The 10,389-nt window shown below is 39.7% G+C and overlaps 1 protein-coding gene across 1 annotated transcript; it reads right to left on the reverse strand.

Moving 5' to 3' along the window:
- Positions 1-580: 580 nt before the first annotated feature.
- Positions 581-7,691, reverse strand: LOC114567927 (low choriolytic enzyme). The gene is made up of 10 exons (XM_028597238.1): positions 7,587-7,691; positions 6,494-6,524; positions 6,331-6,396; positions 5,880-6,032; positions 4,286-4,406; positions 4,026-4,204; positions 3,304-3,385; positions 2,611-2,735; positions 2,232-2,295; positions 581-811 (listed from the first exon to the last, which is right to left on the reverse strand). The coding sequence occupies exons 1-9, from the start codon at positions 7,647-7,649 to the stop codon at positions 2,240-2,242; spliced, it is 876 nt and encodes a 291-aa protein (XP_028453039.1). The 5' UTR covers positions 7,650-7,691; the 3' UTR covers positions 581-811; positions 2,232-2,239.
- Positions 7,692-10,389: the final 2,698 nt, after the last annotated feature.

The following is a 10,389-nucleotide window of genomic DNA, read 5'->3' on the forward strand; positions in this document are numbered from 1 at the left end:
GAATTTTTCGAAGTGGTTGGATGCAAAAACTTTCGAATGCGCTGCAAGCTCTGCGTACCCAAGTAGCACAAGCTACTTACAATACTTATAGGCAACTAGTCATCATATCTTCCACTCTATGAAACATGTTAATGCTCAGTAGTACACATATATTGTTCTCTAATGTATTTGCATTGTACAAAAATGCGTTCATTTTCAATAGGCATAAATGCAGCTGAAACAGGTGCATCCCAAATTTTTCAACATTAACATTGTAATATAACATTATAGTTATTATGTCCTTTAGAAAAATGTTTTTTTTTTGTGGAGATGGGGTATTGCACTATAGGCCCCTGTGGGGCGGCATAAGCTTTTGTCCTTAATGAGTTTTTTCCCCTTACATTACTTTTACTTTTATACTTTAAGTAGTTTTGAAACCAGTACTTTTACACTTTTACTTGAGTAAAAAGCTTGAGTTGATACTTCAGCTTCTACAGAAGTATTTTCAAACCCTAGTATCTATACTTCTAGTATCTGAGTAATGAATGTGAATACTTTTGACACCTGCAATTAAACAAACAGACACAGGCTAAACACATTATGATTTGAATAAGCATGTTTTATTTATTAGTATATAATCAAGCTCACAAGCAGTTATTCATGGTAAGTGTACATTTGTGATGATGTCACTGGACACTTCACTTCTTATTAGGACAGCATGCAAGCTAATTTAATCAAATTCTGAATAAAAGCACATTCATTAAGCACAAGATGCATTTCTGGTTTTGCTTGTACAACGTTGCATCAGTTTGCCTCATTTGCTCTGGATTTCCTGTAGGAAAAAAAGAGGGAATTTGTTCAAAAATATTGAATGAATATGTGTACATGTGCAAACACACAAACACATTGGCATGCGCATAAAGGTACCGTAAGGGAGATGTAAGACACAGAACAGAGTGCAGCGGGAAAGACAGCGGCAACGCACATCGCCGGAACACCCACCACCCAATGTTCTGGCGAGTATCCTGGAAATTAATTCATCGATCCAGACTAACAAGTCTGACTAACAGGAAACATGGATGCATATAATTGAAGCTACCTAGCATAATTTCAGGCCGACCTATAACAGCAAAATGCCAGAAAAACAACAAAAATATATGATTAAGAAAAGGAATTAATAAATAAAAGCCACTAAACACATAAAAAGAGGGAAACTTCCATCTGAAGACAGAATTCACAGCATAGATACAGAACAATATATGATTCACAGCTAGGTTCAACTAAATGGTATTATTATACTTAAAGGTGCCCTGCCACACGTATTTCATTACTTTGTGGTAATGTCTGAAGTTCTACCATGGACTCTGTAAAAAACTTTTGTGGAAAGTTGGTTACTTTGTTTCAAGCCATTCTAGCGTGGTATAGAAAGCCTACACGAAGATTCAGCTCGATTTCTGCCAGTTCTCATTAATATTCAACAAGCTAAGCTGTTTGAATCTGATTGGCTAACAGCTAGCCAATGAGAGCCTGGCTGTCACCGGGGATTTCCACTGGATGCGTAACAGCTGCGGACCGGCTCTGCTGCGTGTCTGCTGCGTGCTCCGCCGTCCGTCAATACCCACCGGGTCCGGATTTGTTGCGGAACGGCTGCGGCCGTGACTGACAGCTGTAGTCACGAGGACACACACGTTCTCGCGAATTCACGTAGAATAGAACCACAAAACCAACAACAGTTTGTTTCCATCCAGAGGAGTAGAGGGGAAACGACTCTGTGATGTGTTTTCAAGGTGTAGTGCAGGGAAATATGATCCGTCGTGAGCACGGTGTATTTTAATTTGAAAATTAACCGGATTTTTTTTTTTTTATGTGCTCGACTTCCTGTCCCGCACTATCTGCCGTGTGCTGAATTGCTGCGGCGCTCTCCGTCGTCCGTCAAAAATAGAAGCTCTGCGTATCTGCTCCGGAGGGCTGCGGACTGACGGAACTGGGACGGAGTAGAGACGCAGACGTTCCGATGTCAGACTGACCAGCTTTTGTAATTGGCCTGATTTCTCTGCTTATTTCTTTTCAGTGGCTAGAGCTAACAGAGGAGGTAGCAGTTCATTTTCACATTCACAACATAACACAAACACATATGGACCTAAGATATTTCAATAAATGCAAGTAAAAACTGTTTTGTATAGCAGGGCACCTTTAAGTTAGATCACATTGAGGATAGCGTGTAGCATGTTCTGAACATATTCACAACTTACTTTCATTTCTAGAGGAAGTGCTTTCTTTGCACAGGTTTCAGGTGACGTCTGGAAACAGTGGAATCTGACATGAATTCAGAAAGAAAGCAAAATTTGTAAAAGCTGCTTGATTCCTATATAGTACTGTTACAATGCACAGGAACATAAGTATGTTTTGATCTTCCTAGGTATCTGTTCAGTCTGACCTAGTCTGTCAATTTTATCAGTAGAAAGGCAGCATGAGAGAGTACTGTTGGTAGGTGAAAAGCCAGGAAGGAAGACAGGTGAGAATGCAGTGAGAATGTAAATAACTCAGAGAAAATACACTGCAGATACAGAAACAATCAGGAAGTTATTTACTTAGGGAGATGGTAGGCTATATGGGTAAAAAGGTACTTACTGCAGTTATACAGGAGGTTCACCCGAAGGATGTCAGTAGGACTCATCTGGGTGGCTCTTCCGATGACTACATTGTTGTCGGGGATGGGAATGATGGTTGGCTGCCTGTTACTAGAGAAGGCAAACCTATGGTGCAAATACACAGTAGTGATGAGAGGTTTAAACTGTACACCGGTACTGTTGAATAACCACAAAAACCTGATATATGGATCCATACTGGGCATGAAGAGACTGCAAGTGATTTAGGGAAAAAATCCACTGTGCTTGTTCTTTGTAAAAATGCATTCTAAAGTTAATCTAAAGCTACTATTGGACTGTCTGAGTTCCAGACAAATCAAGTTCTAGTCATTCTAGTACATAATCCCCCCTTTGTTTTCATGGACAGTGTTTGAGACTGTCCTCAAAAAACGCCCAGTTTGTTTTGTCAAGCAGCAATTACAACTCATATTTACAGGTTTACAGTGGCACACATAATGAGGTAAGTTAGGGTGGTGGGTCAAACAAACACAGGACTTTCATCCAGGAGACACATTCGAAAATAAAATCAAACAGTGAGTTTTTTTTTACTATTATGAACAAATATATATATATATATATATATATATATATATATATATATATATATATATTAGATGATCATAGTTGCATAATTACACTGTTGTTGTATATTAAAATTAAGTTTGGTGAATGCTACCTTCCGTAGTGCATGACAGATCCGTAGTCATAGGGAGTGCCAAGGTTCCTTGTTTCGATCTTCCTGAAATTGTGCTCCATTCCTGCAGGCAATCACACAGCTTGATTAAATGTTTTTGTTACAGCTTGCCAAAATGGCTGAAAAGTGCAGTAAGTGAAATAAGTGAATAGTTATATCTGCAGGAAACTACATGTCATTATTTCTGTAGACAAGTTTGTTCATTCTAGAGGTCTTAATAAGCATATATTATTCAAGCTGGTCTCAAGAACAATTTCTAGACATAGCCACGAAAAGTAAAGCACTGTAGTTTGTATGTATTCCACGTATTTATTACTGTATGCACCACATTGACGGCTGCTGTGTAAGACTGATATGATCCGCATAGGAACATAACTGTCATGTGACCGGCCAGTGTTCATTTTGTAGGATATCATAGGAATTGTGCATACGTTTCGTACAATATCATATGACCCTATTCATGAGAATGCGGCACATAAATCAGATTCCTAGCTACTGTATTCCAGCTACGATGATATGATAAAGTCATAATTGTATTCATTTATTTGTATGTACCATTTTTCACTTAAAAGTTCAGAGCTTGAATGTCATAAAGGCCAGTTGTCTTAATTGTAAGACCCCATTGTTGGTTGTTGTATAATTGGAAAAGCATTACTTAAGCTCAATCTATATTTTACATAAAGAAAGTCTGTAACTCGACCCACCAGGAATGACGTTCTGCAGCTGAATGCGAACATGCTCGTCCCGGTCGGACCGAGTCTGTTCATGGTTGAAGCCCAGCGCGTGGAGCAGCTCGTGTTGGATGACCTGCCGGAAAACACAGCCCTGGCGCATCAAAGACACTACCTGGCCTCTACCACGACGTCCAACAAATGAGAAACACCTGAAAGATAGAAGTAAACCAAAATTTTCACTGACTGTATTCATGCAGGCATATGTGGTACGTGCATTGTGTGGTCCATACCCTTGGCGAGACTGTATGTCAACAAAGTCCCTCTGTCCGTTAGTCAAGGGGGTGAAGCGGATGCAAGTGGACTCAGCAAATGACCGCAGGCCTTGGATGATGGTTTCTCTCTCGCGTGTGGCTTGACATTAAAAAAACAACATTAATTAACAGTTTGGTGGGTTTTTATAATCTCATCATCTAATTCACTCTGCCGTTACATTGAAAGGGGACTTTAACCCCTTTTACTACTATTCTAGTATTACAACTACTTCTGCTGAGACTGTCCTCCCCCCAAAAATGCTCGCAAAGGTTGTTTGTTCAAGCAGCAATTAAGACCTTTATTTACGATTATAGCAACCAACTCTCCGGTGTCCGTAGTAGTTATGGCGCGAGCAAAGCAGAACGTAAGGTGACAAAGTAAGAGTGTCAAATTTCCACAACAAGGTAGTTTGAGGCAGGATGGGATGGTGGGAGGTTCAAACAAACCCAAGGACTATCACCCAGGAAAGCAGGGTTTGAGTACCCGTTTAAAAGGAGAAAGTGAGGTTGTTGTTTTTTTGCTTTAATGAATGTGGCTTTGAACGTCTGATTAAGTAAGTACTTTCTGAACCTTACCAAACTGACCAGTTCACTAAGTTAAAAAACGTGTTTAAAACCCGTACCTTCATGGTTTAAACATTGACCGTCATTTTCTGTTTTAGTATTGTGCACGGAAAACTCTCCTGTGGGTCGTATTAGAGGGTTGGAACAAACGACCTAGATCATCGTATGGTTTGTTGTTTGGTCTATAAAATGTCAGAAAATGAAAACAAATGTCCATCAGTGTTTGCCAAAGCCCAAGATGACGTCCTCCAATGTCTCTTCTTGTCCACAACTCAAAAATATTCAGTTTACTGTCACAGAAGAGAGAAGAAAACTAGAAAGTATAGTAAATAGTTTGGGATTACTTTAATAGTAGACAACTAATCGATTAATCTTTGCAATTCTACTACTTCTATACTGCTATAGTCTATATCAATGACAATTAATTTAGGGGATTGCTCCGGTGCCCGCCGGAAGATCCGCCAGATGTCCCTGATTTAGGCCAGATGTCCGTCACCTTTTGTCTGCGTTCTAAACTCCGTTGGAATCATGAGGACTATGGTTAACTGCTCCGCAGATCTCTGCAGGGTAAATCCAGACAGCTAGCTAGACTTTCTGTCCAATCTGAGTTTTCTTTTGCACGACTAAAACAACTTTTACGAGCACATGTTCCACCAAAATAAGTTCCTTCCCGAGTCTATTTTGCAGAGGTGCAATTGCTCCATCTGGCGCTTAGCGCCGCCCATGACGATTGTGATTGGTTTAAAAAAATGCCTTGAACCAGAGCATGTTTTTCTCCCATCCCTGAATGCTGTGTGGACTAGCCAGACCTTCCTTTGTAGCGCTGTGGAGGAAGGTCTGGCAATGCGAGACTATACTGCCACTACTACTACCGCTAGATTTAAAACTGCTATTACTACTACTATTACCTTAACTGCTGCTACTTCTACTATTCTGCTACTAGTAGGCTATTATTTACTGCTGAATACTGATATAGATGCAAAGTAAAAGCCAAGCCTTCAGTACTCACAGTACTGGTTGGAGATGCGGTAAGGTACGTAGACGTTGCCGTCGGTGGCTTTAGGCCACAGGCAGCCTCGTGCTGTGCAGGGATCAGCGTTCTGTAGACCTGTTGGCACTGCTATGTCTCCAAATAACACCAGAGGGTCATCAAAGTTCTTTCCTGCAGAATGACATGACAAGATCGAGTAAATGTTTTCATCTTTTTTGTTTTTTTTAATTGCATTTCATTTTTTCTTGATTTAACTGCTGTGTAAAAACTAGTCAAATCTGGGTCTGATATATGCTCTTCTTCCACAATGCAGTATACCTGCTGTATACTGTCAGGTATGTACTGCAACACCAGCATTATTTATTATTTATATATTTAGCGTAAAATGATTATTATTGTACATTTGCTGCTTGAGTTATAATGTCACCAAAGGGAATGAATAAAACAGTTGCAGTGGAGATGAACATACCAAGATTAACATTGGCCTTCTCCAACAGCGTGGACACACTGAAATCGTCATCTTCAATGGTGTTGCCTGTGGAGTAGAAACTATTTGGTCATGTATCAGTTACACAATGCACGACTTTATTTTTACAGACTTTTTACTGTCTGAAAAGTAGCCAAGTCTTTACCAGAGTTCTCCTCACGCTTTTCAAAGGAAGCCTATAAGAAAACAGAATGTAAACATTGGTTAAATACAGTTGAAAGGATCTGGAACCACTGAATTCAAATGTGAAAAGTGGCTTCTAAGTTCAGATAGAGTTTAATCAGTGTTTCAAAATTGTATTGACATCTTTCAAGGCAGAGAAAGCAGATTTTTTGCAATCATGTACTGTATTAGAATGCAATCCACACAACTTCAAAGTATAAAAAGCAAGACAAATCACATTTAGCTTTTTGCAAGTTTACGAAAACCCTGAAAGGCAAGGTGAAATCAAAAGTTAATCTCCTGCTTTCTCTTAAAGTTTATATACATTTGTTTTTACCTTGCCTTTTAGGGCTTCCATTCAATTTACCAAAATATCTTCGATTAGAAACAGTAATGTCCATGTAAGTTTCCCCACAATAAAAAAACAATACCACAATACTGTTCATTGAGCATTGTATTGATCATTGTATATTATTGAAAAAAAACATGTACTGTATTAGAATGTAATAAAATCCACAAGGTATAAAAAGAATGACAAAATCACATTTAGCTTTTTGCAATTTTACGGAAGCCCCGAAAGGCAAGGTGAAAAAAGAATTGTAATTATAGTATATAATTCTATGAGTTTATCTTATATGTATGAGATATTATTTTAAAGTTGATCTACAATGTAGGAGATATTCCCTGCGTACTGTAGGAGAGATAAATTAGGTTTTGGCATTTAAAATACATGGAAGCCCTGAAATCCAAAAAAATGCACGTTACATGTCAATCTCCTAGGAGATAAACTTCAATATAATGTTTCATCCGTCATATCTTTTTTTACCTTTTAGGCCTTCCAATTTTACAATTTACATATCAATTTCCCCACAGTTAAATTTAAAATGTTCCCTGATACTGTACGTTGAGCATTGACTGAATATACAGCTGATCATTGTATATTGTACAGCTAATTTTCAGAATGTATTACATTTCATTTGAAATAGTGTCATAGAAAAGTGTATGTATTTATCTAATTATTGAGAAAGTAAGTGTCTGTCTGTGCATATGCATGCACAGTGTCTGATGAGGTTTACCTGTATAGTAAAACTGTAGACTGAGAAGAAGAGGACACTGAGCACAGCCGCCTGGAGCATCATGGTTACAGGACAGCAGCAGCAGACTAAGAAAGAACCTGGGGAAACACAAGTGTTCCAACTTATATGGGTGTGAAAGCCATCTAACTTTCATCCTTATATGGTATACTGCTCACCAAAGACATGTTGACAAATTCTGCTCTACTGGAAGTGGCAGTTATTACTTAAAGAAGGCAGTTGTTTGTGTAAGACGTGGGCTGTTTCTGGCTGTCTGTTCCCAGGCAGGAGCAGATAACACATTTTAATAGTCAATTATATAAAAATGGTCAAACTGATCAGTCAACTGACCAAAACATTTTTCTGGTTTAAAAAAACACGTCTAAATTTAGTAATATTAAGGTATAAATGGCAGAAAGGCATGTTTTTTGTTACTTTTTAAGGAAAGGTTTTACATCAGATCTCAGTTAAAGCTGAAACTTGATGAATGAAATCTTTACCTCACCAAATCAAAGTGTGTTACCATGTAATAGCCAAAGTAAATTTAGATGGATGCAGAAACAGGATTGTGTGATAATTAGTTGAAGTGCCTATAAACACTCGGGTGCAAATATCATACAATTCAGTTCAGTTAAGTCATGGTATTATCCGAGGTGGGAAACTTGACTTGCAATCAGGCCCATAAAATTAAAACGAGTGGTGGAATGTAACTTAGTACCTACCTAGTCCCTAACATTTATATCTAGTTTATTGTCTGTTAAGTTCCTATCTATCAAAGAGTAAGTTAAAACAATGGTGATTTAGCATTTGACCCACTGATGAAATCGCTTGTATTTGCTGCTTTGTCAAGTAATACAATCTGACTGTTGAGGGCGACATTCCCGCCCTACATTTCAAATGGAGCGCACAGTTAGTGACCCTTTTTACATCAGTCAGCAGGGGTTGGTCTCTCCCCATCTGTCCCATGGAGCTTGTCACTGCAGATTATGCTGCATTCGATTTGCAAAGAAACGGTACGTATAGGTCTACATTTCACTACTGCTGACTCACAATGGGGCACCAACAGACCGAGAAGGAAGAGTCCAAAGAACAATAAACAAAAAACTAAACTCCTACACCCACAAGAGGACCGAGCTGATGCTGGCTGAGATCACATGTCAACCTTTGCCATCGACTGCAGCCGGCCAATGTGTGCAGCTCAGACCACGCTCTCTCTGAGGCGCCTATTGGGACAAATATTCAGGAAATGATAGCCATGCTAGTAGCTTGCCGTAAAGCCTCAGAACAGCTGGGCTCCAATCTCTGCCCGCAGCCGTCACGGTGCTGACAGCATGTTCGGCAGTGCTGCTAGCCCGCGGAGAGCTTCGGGGATAGGACTGCCACTTGCAATCCTGGACCTGCTTACCCACTGCTACCTCGGGCTTCAGTCTGACGCATGCTGTTTTCGTCAGATTTTGAGGGACTCTAGTCACACTCATTCCGCTCCAGTCCAGACTGCCCTGTCTCCGACTGAAACATGTCAGGTCAGCCAAAATAAAGGCCGACAGCCCCTCAGACAGACGACGGCACGGAACACACCGAACAGACTCGAGTCACTGACTTCGCCAGACTGTCCAACGGCTGATTATCGGGTTAGTGTCAGCGCCTTAACAGGAAACATAGATGCACATAATTGAAACTACGTAGCATAATTTCAGGAGCAGGGCTGCACCTCAAACACGGCTCTTCCAGTATTCCTATGAATACCCACCTAACCCTCTCTTGTCATTTGCTCTCGTATTCTGTGCCCCTCTCTACCTGTTTCTTTTCCCCTCTCCTCTCCTTTTTCGTCCTAGGGGCGTCTGTCATGCCCGGGTGCTACGTTGAATTCCCTTTCTTACATTCATGTTTCCTGTCTTTTCAGTCTGCCTTGCATTGTGTTTTATTAAAAGAACCTGGTGTGATTGGGGACACTCCTCCCCATATTGGAGCATATACTTGTGTTACCTGTGTCCATCTTTTAAACGCATCTCCAATATTTACCGGTGTTTTACCACGTCTCTGGTCATGCAACTGTTTAGTAAGATACCAAGTTTTTTTTTTAGGTGGGGTAGAATGACCCATGTGTCAAAAACAACACAGAGGCCAAAACAAAAATAGACATTCCCAAGATGGATATTTCAAAGGAGAAAACTGGCTTTAACATTGGCATGAGCAACTTGGCATGTTTCCTTAATATCTGATGACATATTGTGGTAATTTTTTATTTAATACAGTAAAGATATTACATATTGCTCCTTTAATGATAACATAGGCAAATATGTTGATTCATCCTATCCCTCTACCCTTATCCCTTACACTACCCCTAATCCCTTCATCCTTGGAAGTCAATTTTGAAGTCATGTTAAAACAGTATTTCCCATCCTTCTTTCCATTCCCAACCTCAGCCTGTCACTCATTCCCCCTCTCCTAATGTTACTCGGTGTCTACCGTAACGTTAGCTCTGTGCCATAAGATCACACAGTGCCTTGTGTTGCCCACTCCTGCTAACATTATTGTTCATCAGACGTGACACGACGAATTCATTTCGTTTTAAATAAGAAGAGCGAGATTCGCTAATGTTAGCCAACACATTTATTAAAAAATAGACATTTGAATAGTAATTTCAGCATTTGAATATTGAATTTTCTTTACTATCCGTATTATATTTGACTTTTGGAATACATTCCAACAGCCCTATGGTCTCATTTATAAACGTGGCGTACGCACAAAACGGGGCTGAAAACGTACGTACGCCACATCCCACGCAAAGGTTGTGATTTATAAA

Source organism: Perca flavescens, chromosome 1 (genome assembly GCF_004354835.1).
Source record: "Perca flavescens isolate YP-PL-M2 chromosome 1, PFLA_1.0, whole genome shotgun sequence".
Lineage (NCBI taxonomy): Eukaryota > Metazoa > Chordata > Actinopteri > Perciformes > Percidae > Perca > Perca flavescens.

Bases quoted from the DNA above. Each gene is read 5' to 3' on its own strand.
- LOC114567927 (XM_028597238.1), bottom strand. From the start codon at position 7,649: ATGATGCTCCAGGCGGCTGTGCTCAGTGTCCTCTTCTTCTCAGTCTAC. The intron at 4,407-5,879 runs GTGAGTACTGAA...TTTAATGTCAAG, and splicing joins CCGCATCTCCAACCAGTACT to CCACACGCGAGAGAGAAACC. The intron at 2,736-3,303 runs GTAGCATTCACC...TTTGCACCATAG, and splicing joins TCTGTCATGCACTACGGAAG to GTTTGCCTTCTCTAGTAACA.